This window comes from Pelobates fuscus, chromosome 12 (assembly GCF_036172605.1).
Source record: "Pelobates fuscus isolate aPelFus1 chromosome 12, aPelFus1.pri, whole genome shotgun sequence".
Lineage (NCBI taxonomy): Eukaryota > Metazoa > Chordata > Amphibia > Anura > Pelobatidae > Pelobates > Pelobates fuscus.
Window position 1 is genome coordinate 86881669 of NC_086328.1, and position 18788 is coordinate 86900456.

At 38.5% G+C, this 18788-nt stretch overlaps 1 protein-coding gene across 2 annotated transcripts in view; it reads left to right on the top strand.

Annotated features, from left to right (window-relative positions):
- The window catches only part of MACROD1 (mono-ADP ribosylhydrolase 1), a 750918-nt gene that overhangs the window by 707432 nt on the left and 24698 nt on the right, over positions 1-18788 (top strand). For both annotated transcript variants that reach the window (XM_063437714.1, XM_063437715.1), the window contains exon 4: positions 10909-10938. In XM_063437714.1, the coding sequence (XP_063293784.1) occupies positions 10909-10938 (30 nt within the window). The remainder of the gene's footprint in view (positions 1-10908; positions 10939-18788) is intronic.

The window sequence follows — 18788 nt, forward strand, 5'->3', positions numbered from 1 at the left end:
GTGTATATATATTCATTTTTATCCCCATCATTATTCATATGAATTTCTAGTTGTTAAGCTTCCTATGTTATAGCATTAGACAGGTGTTTGTGTAAAAATAGAAATATAAAGGTTTTGTGGATGGGAAATATGAATGAAAAATTGTTTTTTTGGGGGGGGGGAGGGGGGGGACAGTATAAATAATTGAACATTTGAGTACCATAATCAGAAAAAAGAAAGTTTAATCCATGTTGTATGAGAGAAAAAATATAATATATATAGAGTACACTTGATAATGCTCTTTTTTTGTGTGAAGGATTGCCGCTTACAAAGTTTTGTGGGGGGTTTTTTGTTTGTTTTTTTGCATGCTTACTGTGATTTTATTCCATACAAGAAAGTATTGCTTCAGGCTCTTCCAAAAATCTCGATTTGGATTTTTCAGATTTTATTATGACTTCTGAAAGAAACCATCTTGTTTTTATAGCAGACTGGCCACATACAGTAGTTTCTGTCCTGTTTTTTTTTTTTTTTATATATATATATATAACAGGGACCCAAAATGTACATGGCAGTAGCTTTGTGACTCCTTCTTCGTTTGTTATATAATGTATATTACATTTATGTGAGTTCTTTTCCGACCCTGGCCTGTATTGTTTAAGGAATCATTAGTTTTCTGGTAACTACACCATTGAATAAAACTGAAAATTAACTATAACCCATATTACCTTTCCTTCGTGCGTTTCTCTGTTTGCTTTGAAAATGTATATTAAATATTTAGCAACTGACATCACAATCCAGTTTCGCTCTGGCGCAGACAGGGCACACATTGCATTAGAAGAGGGAAAATAGAAGCGTTGTTTGTGTCTCACCTCATTTTACTATGCTCTCTGTATGCTGACTGACAGGTGAAAAAGACAGAACTTATATCGATGATTGACAGTGAGCTAAGATGGGACAATCCGTTCTAGGATAGAGCTTTGTGGATTTCTGCACTTAGTTTTCTTTTTCAGACCTCACAAACACAAACTTGTCAAATACAGGTGACATGCAAACATAATGTTAACAGTCACGAGAAGTAAAAAAAAGAATAAATCACTGGTATCGCTGGGTAGTAAGTACATGGTCACTGTTTATACTTAAACTGCAAGAGTGGCAACCACAATGTTACCGGTGACATTACGAATAAATAAACACTTTATTTTCTGACCACCAATGTTTGTCTTCTCTAAACAGAATAGAGTTTTGCAAGGGCCCATCCTGCTTTTTTATCATAATAAATTCATTGGAAACATCAAAAAATGCTGGAGTCTAAAGCCCCTGCATATTTCATAAAGGGTAATTATGATTCATCTATTTTTGGGGTTTAATATTCCTCTAACAAGGTTTCCCAGAGCAGATGTTTTCAAGCCCTTCATAATTATAGCAGAAAAAATGATTTTCTACTTGATGTCAGCCCTCAGACACTTATTCTAATAAATATCTTATATTAGACATCCAGGCTTAAAAGGCTCCCCTTTATTGAAAAGGCTAAAAGAGTATTATCTATTTTTCCAGAAATCTGACAACACGTCAAACTTATTGTTGCATTTGCAGTAAGAGTCGCATCTACTCCTCATGGGAGCTTTTGTGAACGCATGTCAGAAGTTAATGGTTAGAATAGCGCTTTTTATCAATATGGCTGAATATCCCTCCTTATCAAATGAGCAGCTAAAATCAATATAGACAAACACAGACGCTCATAAGCAGGTGATCAAAGACTATGTGGTCATTTCACCAAATGTCAAGGCTGCAATATAGCATTGACAGGGCCGGAAAAAAAATGGCCCGTTTTGGGCAATCTTGGAGACGGTTGTAGGGACTCAAAGTACTGCTTCTAGGGGGGAAAAAACAGATGTGTAGATGTCGTTCATTTCATATGCAGAAAAGAATAGTGTATTTCATAAAAATAAACAAACATTACTTAAATTGTCTGTCCCATAATATTTATTTTATATCCTATTGTCTAAAACGTGTATATATTTTCCACCTTTGCTCTCTAATCATCCCCTAGATAGCTGTTAAGGCTCAGATCCAACTGGTGATGTCATGCATACCTTTCACAGGCACAGAATGTGGACCAGGTGTGTCCATAATTGTCAACCTCCCCTAATTCCCTTAGGTTTGATTGGGTGCACTCAACCTTAACGCTTCGAAAAGATGGCAGCTCTCGTGTGGCATGTCATAGGCCACAATTATTAAAAATAAAAAAATGTAAAAAATAAATACAAAAAAAAATAATATATATATATATATATACATATACAGGAGCTCTCTTAATAGTATTTTTGTCTATTACTAAATTAGCTATTAATGTTTGTAATTAAAGGAAACAAATTATAAACCTCTGCCATATTTAAAGCAAATTTCATACATAAATTTTAGATCTTATAGAGGCTCTTTCATTAAATACACTTGGATAAAGAAAGAACATCATAACTTTTTATTGTCCAAAATTGCAATTATCTTGTAAAAAAAAAAATTATTATATATATATATATATATATATATATTTATATATATATATATATATATATTTATATACATACACATACACACACATACACACACACACACTTAAAAGGGATTCTTATAAATTACTTGGAATGTATCACTCGAATGACATCTTGGTATTTGTGCGCTCATTTGTGAATTTTTCAGGACAACAAAGCAGATCCTATAATTTAATATAAGGATTTAGCCACACTTTGCTCTTATCTCAGATTTCTGCATGTAAATTTGAACTTGCATTTGACACATTCCTGCTCTGCAGTTTTATTATTTGCCAGTGCTGTTTAGAACACAAGACATGGGCTGTTAGTGTATTTCATTAGGCTGACTGAAGGCCAGGGTATACAATGACAAAGCTGCATGGATTAACTGTGGATCAGGGATAAACTTATTATGGAGCATGTATATCCAGATTATACCCCTCTCATATGGCATTATGTAGCAGGATGATCCTTCTCTTCTAGATCTCCTTTCTCTCCAAAGAAAGTTCAGAGACGGGTCGTTTGTGCCTCAAATGCACATTTAATCCATGTGCCCCAAATCTAATTTTTTTTTCTTCTTACTTGGTCAAGATAAGAGTTATCTTATTATTGTTGTTGCTATGGAACATCAGTAGACATTAAGGCTTTGCAATTATGTGAAGATTAGCCGTTTTTTCTTTTCTTTTCTATAAATCAGGCTGGACACAGGCCCCATATTAAACACTTTCCTCTAATTATTCGCACAGTTTTGTGAATAATATATTTTGTGAAATTAGCTCTGTAAATACAGGATTTGTCATGAATATAGTACTTTAATTATAGTATCGTACACAATGCCAGTACCCATTTCATATGTGCCAACTTGTCTAGTCGAAAAAACTCTGAATAGGGCTGTGTTCCATTGGTTTTCTGTAGTAACCAAATCCTCATTTTCCCCAGTTGTACAACAGAAAAGCATGTGTCCAGTGTTTTTTAGTTATGTTCTGCCACATATTGTTGACAGACTGTGATTTGATATCCAATATCCAATTCCTTTGATGTGTTGGGTGCTGCTCTAGCCTGTATATTTTTTTCTGAATATCAGCAGAACTAAAATCTCAAAGGCATAATACATTATTTTCCAACTTTTTCCACTTCTGAGGTACACGTATACCAGCCCTCAGTATGATGAATATGTCCCAATGAAATGCATTGGTAGTGCAATTTCTCATCTTACTTTAAAGGGGAACAGTCACTTTTTATGTTTGTCAAAAAAATTGTTAAATAAAATTTACAAATCAACACCCTATCCTTGAGTTAAACCCTTTCATCTTAACTCTGACAATCATTGATATACGCTTGGCACCTTGCACCTGTCAATCAGCACAGGGAGAGAGAGGCGAAACCGTGAGGGAGATATATCAGAGTGTTTTGTTCTAAAAAAGTTGTCTACAGTACTAAAAGTTGGGCAATCATCATGGAAACCAATGGAACCAGCAGTCGCATTCCATTTTTGCATCACATATTAGATCACAACAGTTTGAAAAATCCCCTTTATGTTTCGGTCTCTCCTCCGCCGAGGCAACGTGTGCCCTAAACAGGTCTAGGATGTCAATTGCTAGCTCTGTTTTCTATCAAATGTGCATTATAAATTTAACACGGGTTATAGGTGATTTTCAATGTTTTATTCAATGATCTAGTGATGGTATCCATCTAAGGAGATTGTGAATTAGCCAGAAGATTAATGAGGAGCTGTCCTTGATTTAGTGACAGATGCATTTTTACTTACCTGATAAACACTGTTTTTCTTAGGTGATGTTTGCAGCAAAGGTAAGTAGAAAAACACTCTTACTAGCACATATTTTTTGCAAAATCTTGAACATACAACTACCCACCCAGGGATGCCTTGAGCCCCACATAGATATACATTTGCATATATGCCCATAGACTGTTGGATTTTTCTACACTGCATTTTAGTGTTGCATTAAAGCCAGAATTTTGGGGAAATACAATACGTTTGAAAACAAAGCTGTATTTTTTTTTTCTGATTTATTTTATGTTGTAGGCCAATCAGAATAAAGCTAGGAGCAAGTTTCACACTGTAACCAGAACATTTGCAGACTGGAATTAATATACAAATGCTCTTTTTTCGGCTTTAAATTGCACTTTGTAAAGTACAAAGGGAAATACTTTATGATGATTTATAACCATGCATTAATATTGTATGTGCTCCTTTATATTAGATCAACTCATTTTAAACATAACATTTGTAAAAACAAAAAAACAAAAAAAAAAACATTTTGTATTGAGGAATGCAGTGATTTATGTTTTATGTTGGGTGTTTACAGGTTTTATAAAGCATTAGTGTGCATTCCAATCAAGATGTTCATTTGAGAAAAGAACATTCAGACTTGCATATTGTGTGAAAATGTTCAATTATTAGTCAAACTATTGAGCCAATTTTTTTATTTTTATTTTTTTTTACATTTTTCGTATATATTTTAAGAGTTTTACAGGAATCAAAAAGGAAAAAATAGATAAGTAATAGAAGCACCAATTATACCAGCGAGAAACACAGGTCCAATGATATGGGCAGCATAACCACTCCACGGATAGCCTATAGTGCACAGATGAACTGCAGTTTAGAATAAGCTAACTAATGCAAAATCCATACAATATTTAAATGTCAGTGCAGACAAGGGTTCGTTTGTGAAATTACTATAAGAAGATAAGCATGGAGCGCAATAGTCATTCATTAAGGAGGTATAGCAGCTGATCTTAAATGAAACAACAAACATCTACCAAAAACCCTTCTGCCCCACTGCATCAGATTCAGTTTGGTCTTGTCAACAATTGTGTCCTAAATAGCAAAGAAACCCAAGGACAGAGCCCGTACAGTTAATGTATCAGTCTGATTGCAAGGGTAATGGGAGGATGGATAATTCTAGAACTTTCTAGCAGGGTGTAATGATTAATTCAACCAGGGATCCCATGGGCGAGTTAGGGGGCAATGTAGAGAAGCAGTGAGACAATCCATTTCTATAGAATTCTTTAATTAACTAGAGAGATATCTTGACGAGATTTGTGCCATGGTTCTTCTCACCGCTAGAATTACTTTGGCCACTTATTTATTTTCCACGTGTAAATTGCCATATAACGATTTAGATTAGAAGTTTTTCGGGTCAAAGGAGATAGCTTTCTCTATGATACTTGAGAGCCATGATGCTACTCGTATCCAGAATGGTTGTAGCGAGAGGCTTTCCCACGAAACATGACGATGATAACCAACCTCTCCGCAATTTTGATGGTTATTCTCCCTATATTGTAAACATGGGTCAGATATTACCTCTAACGTCTTGTAGGCCTGTTCTTTAGGTTCACGCATATGCCCTCCCAGTCTTGTCTTTTTAAAACAAATGTCAGGTCGTTTTCCCACTTCCTAAAGTAATATATTTTCAGGGAAAGATTTGGACATATAGCCATATATGGAAAAAATCTAGACTATTTGAATATTGGCATGTAAGCAAGTGCACAGAGCCAGACAGAGAAGATAACGTGTTTTTACTTCAACCTGAATTGCTAAGTGATGTATCTGTACAATAGTGTTTACGTTGAGAGTTCAGAAGAAGATCGTATGTACATGTTCCTGTACAGTTGAATATACATGCATGTTGAAAAGCTTTTAAGTCTTTAGGTTACATGCCTGGGTTGAATGGTTGATTAAGGAGAAAGAGCATAAGGAGTGAAATGGAATGTGCAATGTTTAATTTATGTGCAACTTTATCCCATAGTTTAAGAGAGAGGAAAATTGCAGAACAGGTGGGAATGGGTAGAGGCTGATGGCACACAGATATACAGGGACAGGAGATTTTAGTTAACCCCTTAACCCCTTAAGGACCAAACTTCTGGAATAAAAGGGAATCATGACGTGTCACACACGTCATGTGTCCTTAAGGGGTTAAGGACACATGACATGTGTGACATGTCATGATTCCCTTTTATTCCAGAAGTTTGGTCCTTAGGGGGTTAAATACAAAACAGTTCTCCTTGCCTACCGATCTTCTTTTTACCCCACGGTTAGCCTGCAATTCCTGCACCTGCAACAACTGGGCCACATGATATTAGTGGACGATGTTGAGTAGTCCCAGACCTCCTATTTTGAGTCTGGGTCTAGATCAAGAAATCCACTTTATCAGAATTGCCCAACATTATGGAGTAATAACTCAATCTTAATTTTAGCAACATGGACCAGTTATATGAGTTGCCTAGATTTGACAGGCAGGTAGTTGAGGTAAGTCGAATGAGATTGCAGTATCTAAAATGTAATCGAAGGTTTATAAAGGGTGATTTGAGACGATAAGAGGTCATTAAAATACAATTGTAATTTACTGGGAATATATAAAGTTCTTTTTAACATGCCTTATGTATATATCCATCAGCATGCTTATACTACAGCAAATAAGAAAGGTAGTGATGTAAAGCAGTACAGTAACATTATATATTAAAAAATAATTATACATATATATGGTTCAGTTTCCATTTATGTGTTGTTTGATATATATAAAATATCCGTCATAAAATAGGTTGTTTTTCAGTGCTCTGTACTGTATCGCAAGAGTGAGATTTTCTTTCCAGGATTCAGTAAAAAGGCATTTGCACAGAACCTCCTGTGATTAAGATTGGTTCTTAATGCCAAGGCTTTTACTGCTACTTGAGGGACCAATATCCATAGTGACTGAATGAGAAATCTGGAAACATTTCCCCTGTCACCAAACCACAGATCAACCTTGTAAAAGATTCATTTCTTGAATGTGACATTCCCCCAAATTATGTGTATATGTGTGTGTATCTTACTCTATACAGTTGCTCATCAACAATCAAAGTGAAACTTTATGCTAAATAACCACTTAATCTCATTAAACACAGTTTAACATTGAACAGTGGGTTGACATCAGGGAACCATAACCACTCCAAACTTTTTACCACTGAATGAGCGTATTAGGTGCATGCATCCTGGTCCCTCTGTTTCGGCATTAGACAAACCAGCAATGGGCAGATAGCATCTGCTGTCTGCTCTTACCCTATTACTGACGCTCACTTCTAGTATAAATTTCTGCGGCTAATGTTGAATTACAATTTTTGCAGTGTCGCTCATTTTTCCTGTTTATGGCAGAAGGGGGGAACAAATTGTATTATTTTTTATAAATACTAATATTTTAGATGCAATGATTGTGGGATATCAAATTAGTTTTTTTATTTAATTTTCTCCCACAAATAGTTCATCCCCATGAGCTACAACAGTTGCAAAATTCTGATAACCCCACATTTGATTATAATGTTATTCACCTATTCATTGCCTAACAGTCTTTTTGTTTCTTTATTTTAAAGTTTCTGGCCATAAGGAAGATCTAATAAGTTATAAAGTGGAGAAAGGCATAGTTCTTACATGAGAAAAGAGAAGCAAGTATTTATTCCTCTCTGCCCTTGTGTGTGTTTTTATACGATGTAAATGGGATGTTTTTCCCAGTACGGTTGGCTCTGTGGGTCACATAAGAACCTCAAAGCTCCACTGGGTAATGTTAGAAGCGCGAGAGCGTGGCCTGCCAGAAACTGTTGTGTGACCAGATGTTTGCCTGCACAGTTATGCTCTACGGAAGCCTGAGGTGGAATGTTGAATAGCTAAAGACTTTCATGGTGGCTCTCCAGCTGCTGATCAGAATAATTGCTATGTACAAAGGGATACTTGAACTGTCTACGCCACATTTGTATGTAAGGAGCACATTCTGCATACAGATTAGCCAGGCATTTATTATTTAAAATTTTAAAAAAAATATATGCAAAATTGGAATTTGCACATAAAGAATAAATTAAAAAAATAACATCTAAACCCTGTAAATCAGTGATTGTAAGCTATATAGTTCAATGTATTTAAAGCTAAACTCTCAAGTGTTTAATGGGTTGAATAATGCAAAATAGATAAAAGAGGGGACACTTATCTGCGCCGCTTTTTTATATTCAGGGTGACTTCCCTTTTCCATGATGCCTTAGGGGTGCGCTCATGCACGCAGCACGTTTGAAAAAGAAATGGCATGCAAGCGCATGTGCCCTCAGGCATTCATTCTGTAGTGCAATACGCACTGGTGGCATTAAGGGGTTGATGTAATTTACATACCATGCCGTTGGTGATCATTTAAAAAATAAATAAATAAATTGCACAGCAAGATACATTGTAGCTCTTAGCGTGTGCACAAAAAGTGACAGAGCTCTGTCCTAATATTGACAAAAATTAGCTTCACAACTCGGTCAGAATGGAGACAATAATCAGAGATGTTCCTCAAACTGACAGCCATCCCATCACAGCATGATGTCACCAGACCCTATTCTGTGTTTGTAGGGCTCTCTACCTATTTAGACTTTTACTGCAGTTTATGAAAAGTAACTGTGATACTTTGTCATTTCACAGGAAGCATCCTCAACCCCCATTGTACCTGCAGGCATAAGTATGGTTTGTGCTAGTTAAGTTGTACAGTAATTAAAATGCACAGCAATAAAAGTCTAATATTTTTTTCCCCACACGGACGAGATAGGAGCATCCTTTCTTACGCCAGCACCTGTGGCTATCTTCAGCTAAAGGCTGTTGTCCCTCGCAGTTATTTCGAGTTAGTAATAGTGCTGTAAATTCTGTTTGTGTTTTATTATTTAATTCAGGGATCACACACGTGTGCTGGAACTAAGCAAATACATGCAAGATCTTTTTTTTTATTCTTTATTTTATTTTGGTAGTGACCTACACATTTGTAATAACGTCAACACATAGTGTCTAAAAGCAAAACAATCTGACAGATAAGCCCAGTCACTAGTTTGGTCTTATTGGTGTCAAACATTGGTGCACATTGTTTACATATCCTGTGTCATCTTCTACAAACAAAGTTATGAACATGTGATACATTCTGTTTTATGAACCTCTGGTCGAAATTTTATGTGTATCCTACCCCTGCTCATTTCCGATAACCACTATCCTGAATGCATTAACATTACTCCTCTTACATGTATTCTGTTCCTAAGAGTCAGGCTTATTCAAGATACTTTTATATACCCTGTACTTATACCCAAGTTGCAGTTTAGAGAGAATGAAGTCATTTTTCTTATGGATGTTAAATATATTGTTACAAAGCATTGGACTCCACAGTGTGTTTGTGTCTTTTGGCAATTTGTCTTTAAGTGGAGCCCATTGTCCAACGCCAGTTCTCGATGTAGAACTATGAGCAGTGTTTTATTCAGTCTCTGTAGGCACGTAGGGTTAGGAATTATTAAAACGCCTAGCAGCAGAGTATGGCATTGTTCATCTTCAGCCCTCAGCCTTTCTTCTTCCAACCAGGAGCTGCTGAAGTGCAGCTTCTGCTAACAACTATTTAAAGTAATATCTGTACTTTGATTGGACTCTGGGTGTTGTAAATTACAGGCCAGACAGGGAAGCAGATTACCTACCTCTTGTTAAAATAGTAATAAATTACAGTGTGTCTTTACAATACCCAAAACATGACGTAAACAGGGCCCTTGTTCTTCTGAACCTAATTAATCCAAGATGGAAAGGCTACGGTAGAATTGAGGTAGAGCGCTAGAGAAAAAAAAAAAAAAAACTGAATAAAGACAGTGGTTCTGAGTTTTTAAGCAGTGAGTGATACCTCATCTAGCAGAGCTTAGATCCCTTAAGAAAGGCCTTTGTACAGCAGGCTGCCAGCAAGGTAGGCATTGAAATGCCCATTTATTCAACTGTAAGCTCTGCAGAATATGGAGCCGGTGAGCATTGTATGTTTATGAGCTTGTAAGGCAGGTGCTGCATATGTATTAAGTTTATATGCCAAGAGCTAGTTAATCGCCAAGGGAATATACCCTGTTTCTTTCCCACCTGCCAACATCACACCCCTCTTCCCCCCCCCCCCCCCCAACACACAAACCCTCCTCCAATCTCTTTGTCACTTTATCTTACTTAGCCTTGTGCATTCATCTAACAAACGATGTGGCCTCAAGTACTGGGACTAAGGGATCTCTCGCTAATTATTCCCTTGACATCAAGAAAAGAGAAAAGTAAGAAGGTGAAAGAGAGAGAGTGGTGTAGATAAATGAGCAGAGAGAGACAGAAACATGGAGCCACAATCACAAAGACCTACTGACATGTTGCACCGTTTTAGAGAGATTCCGTAAAAAGATGCATTTTTGCGAGATTCTAGTTCTTATGGAAAAAGGTTGTTTAACCCTTACAGTGCTGGGAAGCTCTGCTGCAATATTATTGTGTTTTTTGTTTTTTTCGTTTTCTTAAAATGTGATCATCATTGAGACTGTTTCTAATATTTTATTTCTCTCTCTCTTTCTCTCTCCCTTTTTTTCCGCCCCTGCCCCTCTCTCCATTTCTATTTTGCAGCTAACAAGTCCCTGTTGGGAGGAGGAGGAGGTATCATAGTCTCTGTTTGTCTTGTGTTCCCTGTGTGACACTCTGCATTCTACATACACAGCTGTCCATTAAATGTAGATATCTGTTGCTGTACTGAGCTGTATGTCTACTTGTTTGCTCTCTCTGGAAAAAAACTTGCAGCCACTTCTCACATTGGTGCAAATGTAAATATGTATGAAAGTAAAAGAAAATTAAAACTCGCAATTCGGAACATCAAAAACATGATAGGATACTAATTAAACTACATTGTTGTAAATTTTAATTTTGACAAAACTAAGTGACAATTTTCCAAGAAATCAAAATCTGCTGGCTGAATTGGTTCCGCCAGTTTGAATAATGCTAATATTTTTGCACAATTTTGCAAATCTGCTCTTTGATTTTCCCATTATTCTTCCTCTATCTCAGTGGTTCCCAAACCAGTCCTCACACACCCTACCAGTCCAGGTTTAAGGGATTACCCAGTTGTGTCTAAGGTGGTTTGTTTTGTAGGTTTTTATTTATTTATTTTTCTTCTAAAAACACCTTAGATACAACTGGGTAATCCCTAAATCCTGGACTGGTAGGATGGGGCATGAGGACTGATTTGGGAACCACTGCTCCACCTGAATTTGCTAGACAGGGATGTTGGAAGGTATATGCATGATATGGAATGGTGAAGCATGTATAATACGAAAGTTATGTTGTCAACTGGTTCTGGAGACATCATAATAAACGACAAGACTGAAAATTGAGTCTATGAATGTCTCCCGGACCTTGATTTGGCACTGTTTCCAGCAGTATATGATCCATATTGCATGGTTTGTAGATCTTGGGTTTCTTTAATCTTATGGCAACATATTACATGATTGCAAAAAAAAACACGGTGTGCTGGCACTCAATCACGTGTTCAATCACGTGTTCAGGTATTCGAGGTTAACCCCAATACAACCTCAAAATATATATAGCAATATAACATGTTTATATTGCTATATTACATGATTGTACTGGTTTTGTAATGTCTCATGTTTTGTTAAATTTCACCCCTTTTATAATATTGTAAAGTGCTGCGGAATAAGTTGGCACTCTTTAAATGCCAAAAATAATAATAATAATAAGATAATGGTAATCTGGAAGCTGTAATTTACATGGTTTGCACTGATGTTTCATAGCATTGGACATATCACTCAAACAGTATTCTAGTATTTTTCTAGTAATTTTGGTGTTGGAATCTGAAAAGGAAAAAATAAATAAATATGGAAAAAAGAGAAAAATAAAGAGAGAAAATAAATAATGAGGTGGGCAGGTTAGTGAAATAAAGCGGGGGTGGGGGAAGGAGCCGTAAGAGCGCAGGTGATAGTGGGAAGAAAGGTCTGAAAAAGAGGGCAGAAAGGCCTACTAACTGGAAACTTGGGCTGATGACTGCTTAGAACCTAAATAGTCCATGGCTCCCACACCTTCACTACATATATGGCCATATTATGTGTTATACAGTGAGTTACTCCTTAATATACATACAACATTTTGTTATGTTTTTAATGCATGGGATGACATCACTCACTGTGTAGTATGGGACTTGAAAGCGTGGTCTTCCTGTCAAACTAGCAAGCAGATAATATAATATACCTTATTATTCATATTAAAAAAATATTGAGATACTGAAAATGACACTTATCAGACATATTACCTATTTTAGTTATTTTATATAGATTTATCATTCCCATTTGGACCCTGTGCAGAACTAGATGTCTTGCTATATGTCTGTGGACATTGATGCACCTTCATTAAAAATTGGTATCGCTTTCAAATGTAGCTACTCTGAAAAATCTCAAGTTGGCATGCCCTACATTAAAGGCTTCTCTGTAGATCGTATGTTCCAAGGCCAAAAATTGAAGAATACTTTCAAAATTCCCAGGTTTTTACCTGTACAATATCACTTTGTTATACATGGCTGTCTCTCATTCCTACACGGCTATCTTCCTGAGCACAGACCTTATGCTGCTTCCTCGTTGATTTATTGCATCTCTAAGTACCTGAGCTTAGAATTAATGGGATTGAAAAAGCAATTAAAAGAGTGAAGACAAACATAGAATGGAAAGGAGAGAGAGGGATAGGCCAAGTCAGGAGAGGTGGAGGGAGGGGGCAGGCAGCATGGAGAAAGAATGATGGCTCTGGCTTGATAGAGATTGTACAAAACCGAGAAATAGTAAAAAACTGAGAGCTGACGGCAAAATGGAATATTGGAGAGAATCCGCGTTACACAGGGATGACAAATGTTAGAGTGAGTGAAGGTCGGCAAGGATCAGTGGAGAGGAGAAGTAAAGCTCAAAAGGCAGAAATAGAGTGAATATGGAGGCTTTATCAGAACACATTGACGTTGTTAACCCTTTCCGGACCATGATTAAACAAATCCCTTCTTATCATGACAGTCCTAAATATGTCCCTGGTCTTTTAGGGGTTGGACGCTGCCCAGAAAACACTTTTTTAAGAGTTTGTGATTAGTAAGCTGCAACATAGTTATATGGTTATATATATATATATATATATATATATATATATATATATATATATATATATATATATAGATATATATATATATAGATATAGAATACACTTTTGCTGAAGAAAGTTCTAGATATATACAGGAAAAGTTTATTGCTGCCCAGTATTGTTCTAGCATCCCCAAACAATTTGGGGTGGTGGGCCTTCATTGCAAATGGTTGCCCCCCTAGGGAAAATACATTAAACAACATAGTTTTCTATAGGCAAAATGATAACTGTATTGGGACGGCTATTAGTGGTATGCTGTATAGACCTAAATAAACGACCTGACCTCACCTATTAATATATATAAATATGCAGTTGCTCACAAAACAATTATTCAGTAAAGGTCTTTCCACTACTTATATTTTTTGTATTTTCTTGTTGAAATGTAATTGGTTTGGAAACAGAATGATGTTTACATACAGGGAGTGCAGAATTATTAGGCAAATGAGTATTTTGACCACATCATCCTCTTTATGCATGTTGTCTTACTCCAAGCTGTATAGGCTCAAAAGCCTACTACCAATTAAGCATATTAGGTGATGTGCATCTCTGTAATGAGAAGGGGTGTGGTCTAATGACATCAACACCCTATATCAGGTGTGCATAATTATTAGGCAACTTCCTTTCCTTTGGCAAAATGGGTCAAAAGAAGGACTTGACAGGCTCAGAAAAGTAAAAAAATAGTGAGATATCTTGCAGAGGGATGCAGCACTCTTAAAATTGCAAAGCTTCTGAAGCGTGATCATCGAACAATCAAGCGTTTCATTCAAAATAGTCAACAGGGTCGCAAGAAGCGTGTGGAAAAACCAAGGCGCAAAATAACTGCCCATGAACTGAGAAAAGTCAAGCGTGCAGCTGCCAAGATGCCACTTGCCACCAGTTTGGCCATATTTCAGAGCTGCAACATCACTGGAGTGCCCAAAAGCACAAGGTGTGCAATACTCAGAGACATGGCCAAGGTAAGAAAGGCTGAAAGACGACTACCACTGAACAAGACACACAAGCTGAAACGTCAAGACTGGGCCAAGAAATATCTCAAGACTGATTTTTCTAAGGTTTTATGGACTGATGAAATGAGAGTGAGTCTCGATGGGCCAGATGAATGGATTGGTAAAGGGCAGAGAGCTCCAGTCCGACTCAGACGCCAGCAAGGTGGAGGTGGAGTACTGGTTTGGGCTGGTATCATCAAAGATGAGCCTGTGGGGCCTTTTCGGGTTGAGGATGGAGTCAAGCTCAACTCCCAGTCCTACTGCAAGTTTCTGGAAGACACCTTCTTCAAGCAGTGGTACAGGAAGAAGTCTGCATCCTTCAAGAAAAACATGATTTTCATGCAGGACAATGCTCCATCACACGCGTCCAAGTACTCCACAGCGTGGCTGGCAAGAAAGGGTATAAAAGAAGAAAATCTAATGACATGGCCTCCTTGTTCACCTGATCTGAACCCCATTGAGAACCTGTGGTCCATCATCAAATGTGAGATTTACAAGGAGGGAAAACAGTACACCTCTCTGAACAGTGTCTGGGAGGCTGTGGTTGCTGCTGCACGCAATGTTGATGGTGAACAGATCAAAACACTGACAGAATCCATGGATGGCAGGCTTTTGAGTGTCCTTGCAAAGAAAGGTGGCTATATTGGTCACTGATTTGTTTTTGTTATGTTTTTGAATGTCAGAAATGTATATTTGTGAATGTTGAGATGTTATATTGGTTTCACTGGTAAAAATAAATAATTGAAATGGGTATATATTTGTTTTTTTTTAAGTTGCCTAATAATTATGCACAGTAATAGTCACCCGCACACACAGATATCCCCCTAAAATAGCTATAACTAAAAACAAACTAAAAACTACTTCCAAAAATATTCAGCTTTGATATTAATTAGTTTTTTGGGTTCATTGAGAACATGGTTGTTGTTCAATAATAAAATTAATCCTCAAAAATACAACTTGCCTAATAATTCTGCACTCCCTGTATATAAGAGTTTAGTGCACCATTCCACTTTTAAGAGCTTTCGAATGGTTTGGTTTGACACGTCCCTGGCCCCCCAGGGTGTCTGTTATCTGGCCCATCTTCACAGATATTATGAAAGCAGTAGTGCCCCTTCCTCTTAAGAAATATAAATGTTGGACTGGATTCATTGGATGAAGAGTATACCGTGGCAATCTCAGCCAATGAATTCTGTCCAGAGAAGGATGAAATTGATCTAATGCAGGAGTAGGAACGTCCACTTTACCAATATCTGTGAAGAGGGACCTGGCAGCAGATGCATGAGAGACCCAGGTAAGTATTAATCATTCAAAAACACTTTATCATCTGTGAGGCAATGCCAGGGGACTCTTTGCACCATAACCACTACAGTGGGATGTCGTGTATATGATGCCTTGAGTATTCTTTCTTTTTTTTCTTTTTTTTTCTTTTTTTTACAATTCTTTATTTACTTTTCAGCATTATTAAGTCATAGAGAAAGAATACAACTTGCGATCGGTGTATATGCACCGTATTAAGGGGGTGTATCAGGATATTACAGCGGGTCAAATAAATGGGGTACAGTACAATCATACAATCTCACATTTTGGAATGTAAATGGGTTCGGTTTTGTGTGTGTTTTTCATGCTGAGTTGCAGCCTAGATGTTATCATCGTTTTGGGTTCGGGTGGTTGCGAGCTTCCTCAATCCCGAGTAGAATGGGGTGGTTAGTTTAGGTTTCTACCTTGTAATTTCTAATGAGTTTCTCTGTTGTCAGTAGTTTTGCATGTTCGTGGTGTCCACCTATTTGCGGCTTTGTATTTTTGTCCGTTCGCCTGGTATTTTGGATTTTTTTTGTTTATGGTTCTGAGTCCATTTTGGGGACTGTCCGTGTTTGTATTGGGTGGTTTGGTAGCGCTCTATCTGTGCCCGAGGGCTTTTTGGTCGGTTATGAGGTGTGCTGAGTGGGCCCTTGGGGTTAATGTCGGTGGGGTATCATCTTTAGGGGTCGAGTTGGTCGTTTTCTAGGTGTTGCCGTGGTTTTTGAACCTTGTAGTGTTATCACTTGTGGTGTTTGTGAGAGGCTAGAGTTAGGGATGGGGTGTGTGGGGGGGTGGGCCTAGGGGTGGGACAGGGGGGGGCATTTGGGCAGTGAATTAATGATGATGATCATTGTGTATTGATTTTGCCTTGAAAGAAGGTTTTGCGTGTGGTGCCAGTGCCTCGGCCCCGTCCGGGGCCCAGGTTTTAGTTAGGGGTTGGGAACTCGATCAGCCAAGGGTTCCATATTTAGTCGCAGTGTTTTGTTGTGTAGAAGGGCTGAGAGCTATCCATTTTCCTGGTTTCCTCTATTTTCTTTTTGATGTATCCTATGGTTGGGACTGTTGCCTCTCCCCAGTGTGATGCTATGGCTCTTCTGGTGGCTAGTGCTATTTTGACTATGAGCTTGTTTTGTGCTCGTGGTGTATCTTTTAGGGGTTTAGATAGTAACCATATCCAGGGGTCTTTCCCTATGTTTGTGTGTAAGATTTTAGAGGCTAGGTTTGGGATTTCTGTCCATATTTGGGGTATTTGCTGGCATTCCCATCATAGGTGGAGGTATGTCCCTTTGTGGCCGCAGCTCTTCCAGCATAGGTCGCTTGGGAATATCCACATTTGTTTCAATTTTAGAGGGGTGAGGTACCACCTCATGAGTGTTTTGTACGCCTGCTCTTTATAATTGACGCAAATTGTGACTGTTGCTGTGGCTTCCCAAATGTCCCCCCCACTCTGCAGGGTCTTCAGGTGATCCCGGGCCCCTTTCCCAGGCCAAGGCATATGTTAGTGTTGTGAGGACTAGGTGGGAGTAGATGGGTGATATCTGTCCTTTGTGTACTGGGTTTTGCATGCATGTGTTTTCAAATGCCTTGAGTGTGGTTTGTCCCACTGCTTTGTAAGTGGTTGTGTCCAAGAAATTCCTAATTTGTATGTAGCAGAAGTAGTCGTGGGTAGTGAGTGGTGTGTTGCGCGGTAGGTCTGTGAATGGGATTAGTTGATGGTTTCGGTAATACTGGTATATTCGCGTTAGGTCGGTGTCTTCGTAATGTGTATAGTCGCGGGGGTCCATTCCCGGTGCAATGTGTTCATAGGATTAGGGGTGATGGATGTGTTGTGAGTTTTTAAGTGCAAGTTTGTCCCATATTTTGATGGAATTTGTGAGGGCCGGTATTGTCTGTGGGGTTTTGGGTCTGGCTTGTTTTGGGAGCCAGATAAATAGGGAGGGGAAGTCCCGGCCGAATAGATCATAGTCCAGGTCTACCCATCTCTTGAGCCCAGCTGGAGCGTGTAGGGTTTGTAACTGGGCGAGTTGTGCTGTGTGAAAATAGTTTAGCATGTGCGGTACGCCCAGCCCCCCCTGCTCTCATTGGGAGGTACATTGTGGCTCTTCTTATCCTTCCTCTTTTATGTGCCCAAATTAACTTGTCTATATGCGTCTGTTAAGTGTTGAAGTCTTTCGTGGAGATCGGGGCGGGTAGTGTTTGAAATAGTTATAGGAACCTTGGGAGTATGTTCATTTTTATTGAGGCTAGTCTGCTGAGCCATGAGATCGAGAGACCTTCCCACGATGTAATGTCTCCCATTGCTTTCTGTATGAGGTGGGTGTAGTTCAGAGTGTAGGTTTGGGTTACGTCTGCCGGCAGATTCGTTCCTAGGTAGTGGATATGTGAGGAGTTGAAATGGAATGGGTAGTGTGCTTGGAGGATGGTTAGGGTCTCTGCAGGGATCTGTACCGGTAATGCTTCTGTCTTGTCCAGATTAAGATGGTATCCCTGTACTGCAGAGTATTGGGCTAGTTCGTGGAGTGGTGGTAGTGAGTGTGTGTGGTATGTGAGGGTAAGGAGTAGGTTGTCGGCATATCCCGCCACCTTGTATTCCTCCTTCCTGACTTTTAGCCCCTTGATGTTTGGGTTGAGTCTGAGTGCTTTTAGGAGGGGTTCTAAAGTTAGCACGAATAGGAGTGGGGAGAGGGTGCACCCCTGTCTGGTCCCGTTGTAGATTCTGAAGAAGGGAGGATGTGCGTTTGATATGAGGAGGTTCGCTACTGGTTTGGAGTGCCACAATGAAGGTTTGTGGGAATCAGAACTTGCAGAGGGTAGCAAATAAAAAGAGTCATAAGAGGCGATGAAATGCCTTTTCAGGGTCCAGTGAGGGGAACAGGGTTGGGATCTCTCTGTGTGAGGCTCTCCATAGCAAGTCAAATGTCCATCTGGTGTTGTCATATGCCTGTCTGGATGGGATGAAGCCCACTTGGTCCGGGTGCATTAATTTGGGTAGGTATGGGTGGAGTCTATCCGCCATTAATTTTATGAACATTTTAACGT